General features: G+C 48.4%; 1 protein-coding gene across 1 annotated transcript; it reads left to right on the forward strand.

Annotated features, from left to right (window-relative positions):
* Positions 1-9,958: 9,958 nt before the first annotated feature.
* Positions 9,959-12,651, forward strand: LOC148335883 (uncharacterized). Its single transcript, XM_088298857.1, has 3 exons — positions 9,959-10,033; positions 11,325-11,380; positions 11,466-12,651. The coding sequence occupies exons 2-3, from the start codon at positions 11,338-11,340 to the stop codon at positions 12,035-12,037; spliced, it is 615 nt and encodes a 204-aa protein (XP_088154983.1). The 5' UTR covers positions 9,959-10,033; positions 11,325-11,337; the 3' UTR covers positions 12,038-12,651.
* Positions 12,652-13,823: the final 1,172 nt, after the last annotated feature.

Here is a 13,823-nt window from a genome sequence, read left to right on the forward strand (position 1 = left end):
TTGGGCACCCGGTTGGCCATCTATCCCGGACCTCCGCGGGGTGGTCAACGACGGCGCCCAAGTAAAGGGACTGCCACCTCTCGTAATAACACCCACTTTTTACACCCTGAGTCACGTTTTTCAGATTCACTTAGTTCACCTCGTCCGTCTGTTTCTGTACCTCGTCCACAGTCGGTTTCTGCACCACCTTCCGTTCGACCCACGTTTTGTAGCGCACGTTCACCAGCCCCTGTAGTCCCGGTACCTCGTTCACCATCGGTTTCAGCACCTGCTCACGTTCCCCTGGCACCCCCTAGCTCGCGTTCACCAGCCCCTGTAACCGTGGTCCCTCGTGTTCCCCATTCCCCTGATTCCCTATGGCGGCAGGCTGATAGGGATCAGGGCCCCCGGTTCGGCTGTGCCCGGACCGACTGCTGCATCCGGCCCTCTGTCGCCCCCTCGCCAGCTGCTGAGCCCTTTTCCGGCTCCCCGCCAGCTGCTGAGCCCCGTTCCGGCTCCCCGCCAGCTGCTGAGCCCCGTCCCGGCTCCCCGCCAGCTGCTGAGCCCTGTTCCGGCTCCTCCCCAGCTGCCGAGCCCCGTCCCGGCTCCTCGACAGCTGATGAGCCCCGTTCCGGCTCCCCACCAGCTGCTGAGCCCCGTTCCGGCTCCCCACCAGCTGCTGAGCCCCGTTCCGGCTCCCCACCAGCTGCTGAGTCCTGTCCCGGCTCCCCGCCAGCTGTTGAGTCCCGTCCCGGCTCCCCGCCAGCTGTTGAGTCCAGTCCCGACTCCCCGCCAGCTGTTGAGTCCAGTCCCGACTCCCCGCCAGCTGCTGAGCCCCGTCCCGGCTCCCCGCCAGCTGCTGAGCCCCGTCCCGGCTCCCCGCCAGCTGCTGAGCCCTGTTCCGGCTCTTCCCCAGCTGTTGAGTCCCGTCCCGGCTCCCCGCCAGCGGATGAGTCCCGTTCCGGCTCCTCGCCAGCTGATAAGCCCCGTCCCGGTTCCCCCCGAGCTGCTGGGGCCCGTTCTGGCCTCCCGAGAGCTGCTGACCCCCGTTCCGGCGCCTCGCCAGCGCTTCAAGTCCCTGTTCCGGCGGAGCACGTCCTGCTTCCGCCACCAGTCCCTGTTCCGGCGGAGCACGTCCTGCGTCCGCCACAAGTCCCTGTTCCGGCGGAGCACGCCCTGCGTCCGCCACAAGTCCCTGTTCCGGCGGAGCACGCCCTGCGTCCGCCACAAGTCCCTGTTCCGGCGGAGCACGCCCTGCGTCCGCCACAAGTCCCTGTTCCGGCGGAGCACGCCCTGCGTCCGCCACAAGTCCCTGTTCCGGCGGAGCACGCCCTGCGTCCGCCACAAGTCCCTGTTCCGGCGGAGCACGCCCTGCGTCCGCCACAAGTCCCTGTTCCGGCGGAGCACGCCACGCGTCCGCCACCAGTCCCTGTTCCGGCGGAGCACGCCACGCGTCCGCCACCAGTCCCTGTTCCGGCGGAGCACGCCACGCGTCCGCCACAAGTCCCTGTTCCGGCGGAGCACGTTCTGCGTCCGCCACCAGTCCCTTTCCCCGCTGCGCCCGGCCCGCCGCCGCTCCCAGTCCCGGCCTCTGGTGCGCCCGGCCCCCGGCCACCCCAAATACCTGCCTTGGCAGCGCCAGACGGTCCGCCGCCACCCCAATTCCCTGTCCCGGCGGCGCCCGAGGACACGCCATCGCTTCCCGTCGCTGCCTCGGCGGTGCTCGACGATCCGCCGTCGCCCCAAGCTCCTGCACCGGTGGTGGAGGATGACACGCCGCCGCCTCTCGTCTCTGCCCCGGCGGTGCCAGATGAACCACCGCCACTTCTCGCCTCCGGGTCGGCGGCGTCCGACGACCCACTACCGCTCCAGATTCCTGCCTCGGCGGTGGACGATGACCAGCCGCCGCCTGCCGCCCTTGCCTCGGCGGCATCCGACGAACCGCCACCACTCCACGTTCCTGTCTCGGCGGGGCTTGACAACCAGCCGCCGCTCCACTATCCTGTCTCAGCAGGGTTCGAGGACCAGCCGCCATGCCACGTTCCTGTCTCGGCGGGGTTCGAGGACCAGCCGCCGCTCCACGTTCCTGTCTCGGCGGGGTTCGATGACCTGCCGCCGCTCCACGTTCCTGTCCCGGCGGGGTTCGAGGACCAGCCGCCGCACCACGTTCCTGTCTCGTCGGGGCTCGACGACCGGCCGCCGCTCCCCGTTCCTGTCTCGGCGTGGTTCGACGACCGGCCGCCGCTCCACGTTCCTGTCTCGGCGGGGTTCGACGACCGGCCGCCGCTCCACGTTCCTGTCTCCGCGGGGTTCGACGACCAGCCGCCGCTCCACGTTCCTGTCTCCGCGGGGTTCGACGACCAGCCGCCGCTCCACGTTCCTGTCTCGGCGGGGTTCGACGACCAGCCGCCGCTCCACGTTCCTGTCTCGGCGGGGTTCGACGACCAGCCGCCGCTCCACGTTCCTGTCTCGGCGGGGTTCGACGACCAGCCGCCGCTCCACGTTCCTGTCTCGGCGGGGTTCGCCGACCAGCTGCCGCCCCAAGGGCCTGCCTCGACGGCGGTCGACGTCCCTCCGCCGCGTCTCGTCCCTGCTCCGGCGGCGACCGGCGTTCCACCGTGCCTCGTCTCCGTCTCGGCGGCGTCCGACGTCCCGCCATCGCTCCAAGTTCCTGCCTCTGCTGCGCCCGCCTCAACGCCGGTCTAAGCTCCGTCCTCTGCGGCACCCAGCGCCCCGCCGCCGCCCCTCGTCTCAGCCCCATCAGCGGTTCCATGTGGCGTTCGGGTCGTCCTGGACGTCCGCCTGAATGGCCCCATCGGGACGCACTGGTCTGGCCCCCCGGCCGGCCGCCTGAATGGCCACATCTGGACTCGCTGGTCTGGCCCCCTGGTCGGCCGCCTGAAAGGCCACAGCTGGACTCGCTGGTCTGGCCCCCCGGTCGGCCGCCTGAAAGACCACCACAGGACTCGCTGGTCTGGCCTCCCGGACGCCCGCCTGACCAGTCTTTTGATTGCGGGTCGTGGTCCCGCCTCCCGGCCCCCTTCCGCCCACCCCCGTTTTTGGACAATGTTTTTTTTCGTTTGTTTTGGGACGTCTGGGATCCGTCCCTTGAGGGGGGGTACTGTCATGACCCGTGTCGGTCATGTCAATGTTTTTGTTATTGTTTTCTTCTCTCCTTCCTGCCATGTGCTTCTGTTATTGTTTTGTCAGCTGTGTTAGCGTTTCCCCTCAGCACTCGTCATCACCAGCCACGCACCTGTTCCCCGTTAGACTCGCACACCAGACTCCCATCTGCGCCCCTAATCACTGGACTATTTGAACACCTCATCCCGACAGCTCAGCGTCGGAACATTGCTCCATTTGGACTGTCACGACCGCTCCCTGATCTCGTTCACGCTCATGTTCTCGCTTCGCTCCCGCTCTTGCTCCCGCTCTTGTCCCTAGTTTTTGTCACTGTCTTCGTTCCTCGGTTTTTGTTCTGTTTAGTCACGTTTAGTTCGACTTTGTTATTTTGCACCCTGCCACGTTTGTTTGTCCTAGTACCTCGTTTGCCTTTTGTTTTTGTTTTTGTAAATAAATTCCCTTTAAGTTACCCTTATCCCTGCTTCCTCGCCTTTTGGGTCCACCCCCCTCCTCGCCGACCGGCGACCCTGACAAAAATACTACTATTATTGTGAATAGAGGGCATTAAAAAATATAATTAAAATAAATTATACATAAACAAAACAGTTCTATATCCAAATACAAAAAAATATACACATGTATGGACATGTCTGATGCCACTGAACATTAAAGAGTGGTTGAAAGTAAAAAATATATACATATTCAGAAAAGACCAAGTTATCACGCATCAGTGCCATTTTTTGGACAAAATAACACAAACCTAGGAAAAATAAAATAACACGGGGCGTTAGTTTCAGGTTTTCCTTGTGTTTCTTTGTGTCTCGTTAGATTGTGTACACCTGTGCCTGGTGTCACCCAATCAGCTCCCTCCAATCGTTTGTGTCTTGTTCCACGTGTTCCTTGTTGTCTCGTTAATTTGCTTGTATTTCGTTGACCGTTTCCTCCATAGTCACTTTTCAGAAGACCCAAAAAATAGCATGTTTCTACAACCCCCAACAACTAATGTTCACTTTCTCAAAGAGAGTAACCATTTTCAACACTTTAGATCGGTAGATGGATCAGGATCAACACTGTTGGGAGAACCAAGCGGATCTCCAAAAACATGCTTCATTGGCTGTGGTTATTGCTTTTGCCAGCTTGATGGGCTCTCAGTAAACACAACATACAGCGAATATAAAAAAAATCTACACACTCATGTTAAAATACAGGGTTTTTCTGATTTAAAAATGTTGAAGAATTAATTTCCGTCATGTTATCACGTTTCAAAACAATGCTCACAGGTCAATAGAAGGTCACAGACACCGATGTTCCTCTTTAACAGGAAACCGTTTAGGTTCACACTTAACAGAAGTGAGAGCCAAAGTTGTCTTTTAAGCTTAACCCGTTAGAATGACAGGAAGCGTGTGGACGGGTGTGATAAAGTCAAAGTGTCATGTTTTCCATTTGTATAAATCTGCATATTCAAATCTGCTTTGCTGTGCGTCAATAAAAAGTCACGCGAGACAGTAAGCTTTCTCTCTGGGAGAATCAGGGAACTGCTCTTCGCGCGAGTGACAAGACAATCTTGGCTGGCAGATTCCTTTATCTTAAATACAGTCCTATAAGGCTTGTCTGGTTGTTCTGCAGAAAATTATCTGACAAAAAAAACAAAGTCGAGACCAAGACAGCTGCGAGAGGCTTCATATAAGCGGTTGAAAGAATGAGACCAGCATCAATATGAAAACTTTTTCAACATGAATGTGACCACCTACAGCGTTTGCAACTGAGCTGAAAAATGAAATGAATGAAAATAGCAAAAATAAACAAGTGAGGTAATGTGGTTGCAGAACTATGCACATCCTCCATAACTCTAAATTTACTGTTCGGAGCACACCCAGCTGCCGCTACGATATCACTTTTTTTTTTTTTTTATTAACTTATTTGATTTATGAATGTTTTCCAGTCTGTTTGTCTTTGTATTGATGCACCAGTAGCGCCTGCCAGAGTCGAAGAGTGGTGAGCTTGGGTGAGTATTGTCCTTAATGATCTTGTGAGCTCTGCTGAGGCACCGGCTGCTGAAGTTGTCTGACAGGGAGAGGAGAAGGCCTGCAGCAGCTTCCTGTCCAGGTAGTCTTTCCTGAGGACCCTAAGGAAGTGTAGACGCCGATGGCCCTGCTTTATCACTGCTGTCGTGTTATGCATCCAGGAAAAAACGGAGATCTGTACTCCCAGGAACTTGAATAAGTAGACACACTCGCCTTTGATGTAGGAGTGGGTAGTCTTGTTTCTCTCTTCTCCCTGCGCAATCCACCACCTCGCCGTCATGCTTTTTTCTCTTTTTTCAAATTTTGAGTTTTGTTGCAGGCGTTGTATTCTGAGCTCTATGAATTTTTGTTGCCAAATTTACTGTTGTTTTTGTGTAATGGAAGTAAAAGTCAGTCAAAGTCTGTAGGAAATTGCAAGACCAGAACTGAATAAAAGAAGTTACAGCCTTTAAGTAAAATATGAACTGTACCATGAAAAACATGTTCTCTCGGGACATACAGAAAACTAAAAAAAAGAAATTTGGGCCATTCTACACCAGTGTGGGTTTTACATGATCTTTTGGTAAAGGGCATTGCTGGATTGTTTGTTCCTTGATTATCTTGATGCATTAGTTGCTATGCAGTTGCTGTGGTCCCTTTATGCTTTGTTCCTTTGTAAGGTTGTATTATAATGTCGTATAGACCTGACTCTTACTGCAGGGCTCTTCAATGCTGTTCTTCGAGGGCTGGTGTCCTGCCTGTTTTCCAACATTCCCTGCTGCAGCGAATTAGACGTTTACTTTTCAACTTCCGTGTCATGTCTGCTTCTGGGTCCAAATCCTACTCCTCACTTGACAGTACGTACTGACCTGTCATGGACCCCGTAGACAGAGACAGAATCCCTTGAACCGCAGACGTCAACACCTGCTTCTTACCATCCCTCCACATCCAATCAAGAAGTAATCGTCTCACTGGCTGCTGCTTCACCATTTCACCAGGAACTCCTCGTGTCCCTTCTGTTAAATGGGTCGCCCTCCGACCTTGCTCCTATGGCCGCCCTCCGACTCTCCTTTGACAGTACAAGCCCTGAGGCCGCCCTCTGACTCTGCCCTGGCAATGCAAGCCCTGCGACTGATCTGCGGCTGCCCTCTGACTCTGCTCCGGCGGCGCAAGCCCAGAAGCCGCCCTCTCACTCTGCTATGGTGGTGCAAGCCCTGCGGCCAACTTCCGATCTTGCAGCGGCGTCGCAATTCCTGCAGCCACACTCAGACGTTACTCTGTCGCGCAATCACTGTGGCTGACCTCCGACCATGCTCCACCGCCGCAGTCCTTTATCTCCTGGTGGCCCCTGGGACAGCCATCGGACTGGCCCCATCAAGAATTACTCTTCTGGTCTCCAGGAGGGCCACCAGATCGGCATTGCCAAGAATCTCTGATCCGGCCACCAAACTGGCCCCGCAGCAACAACCTCTTGTATGGCCTCCCGGTCACCCACTGAACTGGTCCCGTCAGGATCCTCATGTCTGGCCTTCCCTGAACTGTCGATAATTTTGGTATTGATTGTGGATTCATGTTTTTCTCGTGTTTCTTTGTATGTGTCTGCCTTGTTTGGTTAAAGTGTTGAACTGTGCTCGTTTTCCTGATCCCTTTTGTTCCACAATCAGCTCCCTCTCACACTTGCCCAGTTGTTCCTCGTTTACTTGGGCTGTCAACTTGTATAGAACTTCTCTACCTATGGTACTTTGCTTTCCTTACAGTCTTTGTTGGTTCATTGTCTTTGTCACATCTAATTGCTCTTTGTTTGCTGTCATAGTCCAAGTCAAGCAGGTTTTGTCCACCTATGTTTTTTTTCCCCGAGCCCTTAGGTTGCCCAATCAACTCACATTTTGTGTCTTGTCCAGATTTTACTCATTGTCTCATCTGTTTGTATTTAGTTTGTTTTTTTTCAGTCTTTGTTGGTTCATTGTCTTTGTCGCATCTAACGTCTCTTTGTTTGCGGACTTAAGCGCTGTCAAAATGGTTTCCTAGTGTTTGTTTAGTTTTTTGGATTCTCGTTGTTTTGGGCTTATGTTTATGTCGTGTTTTAGAATCTTTTTTTTACCTTGTTTGTCTTTTGTTCTTTTAATGTCCCTTGCGGGGGGCGGACTGTTTTGAATGGTTGTTCGATTGCTATGCAGTTGCTATGATCCTTTTATGCTTTGTTCCTTTATAATGTCATCTGGACTTTAAATCTTACAGTATTTAAACTCAAGTTAATCAGTGTCATATAGTGAGTATGTCAAGATTCTTTCGAGTGAACTAAATGCAAGCTTGCTTCGATGTCTGCTGAATCCAGCCTTGCTCTCTGTAATTGCATTGTATTTTCAAAGATAAAGACTTTTACTTTTCAACTTCCGTGTCATGTCTGCTTCTGATTCCAAATCCTGCACCTCATGTGAGAGACGTGGTCATTGCAATGCTGCAAATTCTGATAATACATGCATCAATAAAAGCTGATGTAACTTGACTTTGTGACAAGCTGGAAGCATATGTAACAGTCCAAGACCTATGAAAATGTCTCTTGGAACCATGTTAAACCTTACAGGGAGTCCACCATTTTTAATTTTCTTTCAAATTTGGCTCAATTTTTGGCCTTTTTTCGAGGTGACATTTTAATAAACTACTAGAGATTCTCAGTTTCTCCTGAAACTGTGGATGATTCATCTAATGTTCAAGATATAATGGCGATGTTCTGTGTGCTGAGAAAAATTGAAGGTGCTAACAGTCATGAAAACAAATGAAAATTGGTACATATTTCACAGTTGGCAAATTCAACACTATTTTATCAGTTAATTGTGTTACTTACAAAATAAATTGCGCAGTTGTGCCCCCTACAAATAAAAAAAAACCTCAACTTTTCTGATGAAGTACAGCGGTGGAGAGTTGGGGGAAGTGAAATGTTTTCTTCCTCAAAGGAGGCGAAACAGAAATTAGTTGTTAAATGTGTGTTAATATTGTTTTGCGTAATGGGTATTAGAACCAGAAACAGATTCCCTTTATTGTCATTGTATTGTGTGCAACGAGATTAGAGAGCTCCCCTCTCCAGTGCAATACAACAATAATTAAATATATAAATTAGATTAATTAAAGAATAAATATTATTATTAATAAATTCAATTTGATGAATCATGGATTGATTGGTTCTTCATAATTTGAACGGCTGATAATTTTTATATCTTATAAATAGAGTATTTGATTTATACAAATTAGTCAGGTATGTCAGCAATAACGAACAGTGATTTTTTAATCCTTAGTTCTATAAAGAATACCTATAATTTTAGAAATTTTACTTTTAACATTTTCTGTGTGAGGTGTTTTTGCATCAATTACAATTTTTTTTCTTTGTTAACATTTTTTAAACAGCTCAAAGCTCATCTGTTTGTGGCACCTCTCCACGAGTAGCATGCTTCTTATTTGTGAGCTTGTTCTTATCCCCCATGAAAACGCAGAAAAGATTAACATAACTTTGGCTAGCAAATGATCACGTATTCTGAAAATACACATTTAATCAGAAAATGACACTGATCAGCTGTTGTCAGGACTGCCGAGAAAATCGCTTCCCACTCTAGAGGATCTTGCATGCTGCAAGGACTAAGGCAGGTCTTATTTAATAGAGCGGGTCGTCCAGTGACAGGACTGGAATCACAACTCTGACAGTGAGCTGTCAAAGTGCCCCTTGGCAAGACTCCAAACAATACATTTCCCTTTTCTAATTGTAATTGCCGTACCTAGTTAAACAAACAATACAAGGGAATGCACAATTCTCTTGTTGTTCCCACAACTTGTACAGCACCTCTTCCAGCTCCTTCCGTCAGGGAGGCACTATCCAACTATGCACACTAGAACCAGCAGAAAGACAGATTCTTCCCGCTTGCCATTCACTTCCTAAATATTTGATTTATGACCCTTTAGTGATATTTTGTTCATTTCTGCCAATTTTGCATTAATGTGTTGTGACATTGTTACTGGATTAATTGTTTTAACTTTTTCATGCTGCGCTGCTTTGCATAACTGTTGTAGGTCTTGACTACTGCACTACTGATCACTTTAAATTGCTTAAGGACTCTATGGATCGTTTACAGAATAGTCATTCTATCAGTTTTGTCATGCGACGGGACACCTTATTCTCATTGCTCTCTTAACTTACGTGTTGATGTCCTTTTGCTGTTGTACTAGAGTTGCTCCACCTACTTGTGACAGATTGCTTGTGTGTTTTAATATGGCAAACTCTGACATGTGTCGAAGTTTGAAGAAGAAAAAATGGAATAAGGTTCTTGGATAATGAAATATGTAAGAAGTGAAAAGCTGTGTTTTCTATCCAGATGCATATTGTAAATAATTGAAAACTTGATTTGGGTAAATAGGATAAGTTTGCCCTCAACACATGATCATTTCCACGGATGTGCTACGGTTCGTGATTGGTACTCATTGACTAAAAGGAAACAAACCGGTTTGTCCTGTTTACAAAGCCACAATGGCCTTCCTCACGTACACCATCCAGCTCCTTTTTGCCCGGCGGATTAAAAATAAAAAAAACACATGTACTTAGTTGTCTGAAACATGTTAGGACTCCAAGTACAACCGCTGTGACATTTTGCGTGTTCTAGTCACGTCAAAGTGACTCATTTACCTGATGAATTACATGTCACGATGAAGAAATACTGCTTGGCAATACCCACCTTGTAGAAACTACCTACTGTAATTGAGTGAACACAAAAGAAAATTCAATTAAAAGCCCCACCTTAACAAGGGCCCAACCCTAATGGTGACCGGACAAGTGATTTAAGCCCTCTGTTAACAACTGTGAGGCAACAGAAGAGACACAGGAGCAGGACCGACACTAATGCGAGACTCGAGAGGACCTTGAAGAGTAGACTTGAGTGCACTTGGTGAGTACATTGTAAATCAGCAAAAAATTATTAGGGCCACTCATGCTGTAGAATAGGGCTGTTTAAGAATTGGGGCAAATGCAACTAAGGCGTGTCAACCTAATATATTTAATGAATGTGTGTGAATTTATTTAATGTGTCTTATTAAGATTAAATTATTTGTCCAGCCAAGATGGCCCACTTTTCACTAACAAGTTAATTTTATATATTAATGATCCATGCCCGCCTGCTGGATGCCTGCTGTCAGCGCCCGTTTGCCTCCTGAAAGAAGACATGACTTTAGCATAGCTAAATGTCCGAAATATAACCAGTCGGTGTTCGAGTGCACATTTTTGTTCTCGTCCGCCTGTGTAAGTGGAGAATCCATCGGCACGGTATTTTTGATTTTGTGGAGGTGATCACATGAGCTTATGTTTGATGTCAATAAATCCAAACAATTGTGCAGAACACTTTCATACTTTCTTAGGTTTGAGTGAGCAAGTGTAGAAATAAGCATTTGCATTTTGGTGGCAATCAGTCGCCATTTTAGAGAACAGAACTGACGACAATTACCTCCCTGCTGTGACGTAGACCACTGGGACCGGAAAAAAATAACAAGCCAAGGTCCAAAAGGTGGCGTGCCAATTTATCGTAAATCGTAAAAAAAACAAACTGGCATTGGCCCAGCGCACCTCTCTGAGCTCGTCCACCCCTACAAACCTGTGTGTGGAGTGTATGAAGATTGCAGTGTGAACAGTGAAAAAAATAAAACTAAGTCTCGCTATACTTTTGGAGGCCGAAAGTGATAACGTTGCTTCGATGAATGGGGTGGTTCAAAACAAAACAAAACTTACATGTCGCTTTTCTTTTTTGCAGCAATTTGCTCAGCAAATTTAAGAAGCCACAAATCACAGGAATATTAGAAGGGATACGATCAAAAATATTGTTGGTTGATCGTTGTTTTACCTTCTTGAGGATAAGCAGCTTAGATAATGGCTGGATGGATGCTTGTTGTTTTGTGACAATTAAAACACATTACTTCATACAGTATTACACATTCACTCGCACATCTTGAAGAGTTTGTCATAGTTTCTATATCTTCATTGATTGAAGATGTATTCAGTGTTTAATTATGTTTTAATGTGTGTTTTAATGTTTAACTATTATGAGACACTGTTCTCAGCTAAAAGTGCGTTAAATAAAACTTTGGAACCCGGGTCCCAACCAACTTACAATGTCCAAACAGCCAGCTCGCTCATCGTGTTCAGCTGATGGATTTTGCTTTTTACCGTTCCTTTACAATGTCTTTCAGGACAGCAGCCACAATGATCCTTCTCAAGGTGCTCACTGTTGCCCTTGTTCTGGCTGGTAAGTCATCAAACTGTCAACTCACAAATAAGGAAGTGTAAGTCAAAAGACACCATGTAACAAAGTTGTCAACTGTTGATCACAGGAAGCAGCTGTTTTTCTGATAGGCTAAAAAGACAACTCGCAAATAATCAATTTACCCCAGACGACAATCGTCCACCTTCAGGACCACCTTCAGGGCCACCTTCTGGGCCACCATCAGGGCCACCATCAGGGCCACCTTCTGGGCCACCATCAGGGCCACCTTCAGGACCACCTTCAGGGCCACCTTCTGGGCCACCTTCTGGGCCACCTTTCGGGCCATTTAGACCTGGACCAGAGGGCCCACCTGGGCCTCCAGGACCCCCTGGACCAGAGGGTCCACCAGGACCGAATGGTCCTCCTGGACCACCTGGAGCAGATGGGCCACCGGGACCACCTGGACCAAATGGGCCACCAGGACCACCTGGAGCAGATGGACCACCGGGACCACCTGGACCAAATGGGCCACCAGGACCACCTGGAGCGGACGGGCCACCAGGACCACCTGGACCACCAGGACCACCTAGTCCACCAGGACCACCTGGACCTCCTGGGCCTAATTTCCCCTTTCCAGATTTCCAACCTCCACCTTGGCAACCTTGGCCAATACCACCCTGGCCACCAACCCATTGGTAACATGGGCCACAATATTAATAGCCACCTAGGCCACCACCCCCCTTAGCAGCCGTGACAACCAACATTTTCATCGCATAGGGCACCGTCACGACCAACTGATCATGCTTTCTTTGATCCATCATATTAACAACCATAGCTTCCTAGACCACCTGTTACTGTAGATGAAAAACAACCCACCTGGACCACCACCATGCCAAGCTGGTACGACACGTCCCCACCTCTTTCAAATTGCCATCCAGGCCAATACAAGACACCAGTGTAGCCACCTGTTTTCCAGGATAAAAGCCACCCACCTGGAGACCAAATTTTAAGCCTCCCCTACCACTTGTCCCACCTGGACCACCACCCACACCATGGGTTACTCTGGATGAAAACGACCCACCTGAACGACTACCTTGTCCACTCAGACAACCTGTGACTACTCATCAATGTTTTTCCTTTTTTTTTTTTTAAATATGAATTCTTTGTAATTAGATTTGTATTCCAAAAGAAAACTAGTCATCAAGCATTCAGTCCTAATTGTTATGATCATGGTGTAGTCGTTGTTGAGTAAATGAAAGAATCCCATTCTTGCCACCTGCGTCTAATTCGAATAATAAAGGTGATCTTTGCGACTTGGTGTTCACGAACATGATCCTGTTTTCTGAGTATGACATAAAACTGAAATTGCCTGATGCCTTGTAAAAATAATAACTACAGCTGATAGCAGTTATAAAGGGCCCTCCCAGCTATGGCGACCCTTAAAAATTTTTAGATATAATTTTTTGCATTAATGAGTATAGTATTGTGTTGAAAATGACTTGCTCACTTTCACGATACAATGATAATGGTTGAAGAAATTTGCCATTATTGGGGTTGCCTGAAAAGTGACTATTTTAGAGGGGCAAGGGTATGTATGGTCCGACGTGAGCAATATGTTTCAACGAATCGTGAAACCTTTAAAATCAGTGTATTTTTTTTCTCGGCAAATAGCATGTTTCCACAGCAACAATGTTTGGCGAAATAAAAAGGTTTTGCATTTCCTTGACGTCTTGAGCAATTTAAGATGAAAAATTCAGTTTCAAGACAAACGGATAAAATCTCTGGAAGGAGTTGTTTAAAAGGTGACCTGAATAAATGTTCAAAAGTGGGACCAAATTTGAAAGAAAATTCAAAATGGCAGACTTCCTGTTGAGTTTGACAAATGGCTCCAAGAGACTTTTTTTGTAGGTCTTGGGCTGTTAACTATACCACCAAATATTAGTAGAACTAGGTGAATCGTACAACCTGGTCCTATTTGTTAAACATTTCCAGGGGGCACTTGCGAGCCATTTCTTTAAATTTCATCCATCCATCCATTATCTGTACCACTTGTCCTCACTAGGATCGCGGGGGGTTCTGGAGCCTATCCCGGCTATCATCGGGTGGTAGGCGCGGTACATCTTGAACTGGTTGCCAGCCAATCGCAGGGCACACATAGACAAACAACCATGCGCGCTCACACTCACATGTAGGGGCAATTTAGAGTATCCAATCAACCTGCCAAGCATGTTTTTGTAATGTGGGAGGAAACTGGCGTACCCGTAGGAAACCCACGCAGGAAGGTTGGAGCTGGAATCAAACCCAAGACCTCTGCACCTTGAGGCCAGCGTGCTGCTAAATATGTAATATTTAATTCAATGATCTCATAAAATATTGATTATCCTACCAGGCATGATGTGTGGCCAGGTTTGTGAGTTTTTAGACTCTCAAAAGAAATGGTTTTTTTTGCTGAATACCCCCTTGCTATCTCTTGCCAAGTCTTTTC

The sequence above is a fragment of the Idiotropiscis lumnitzeri genome, chromosome 6, assembly GCF_059441095.1.
Source record: "Idiotropiscis lumnitzeri isolate Australia: NSW breed Sydney's pygmy pipehorse chromosome 6, RoL_Ilum_1.0, whole genome shotgun sequence".
NCBI lineage: Eukaryota > Metazoa > Chordata > Actinopteri > Syngnathiformes > Syngnathidae > Idiotropiscis > Idiotropiscis lumnitzeri.

Coding starts and splice junctions, on each gene's coding strand:
- LOC148335883 (XM_088298857.1), top strand. CDS start 11,338: ATGATCCTTCTCAAGGTGCTCACTGTTGCCCTTGTTCTGGCTG. Junction 11,381..11,465: donor TGTTGCCCTTGTTCTGGCTG/GTAAGTCATCAA, acceptor TGTTGATCACAG/GAAGCAGCTGTTTTTCTGAT.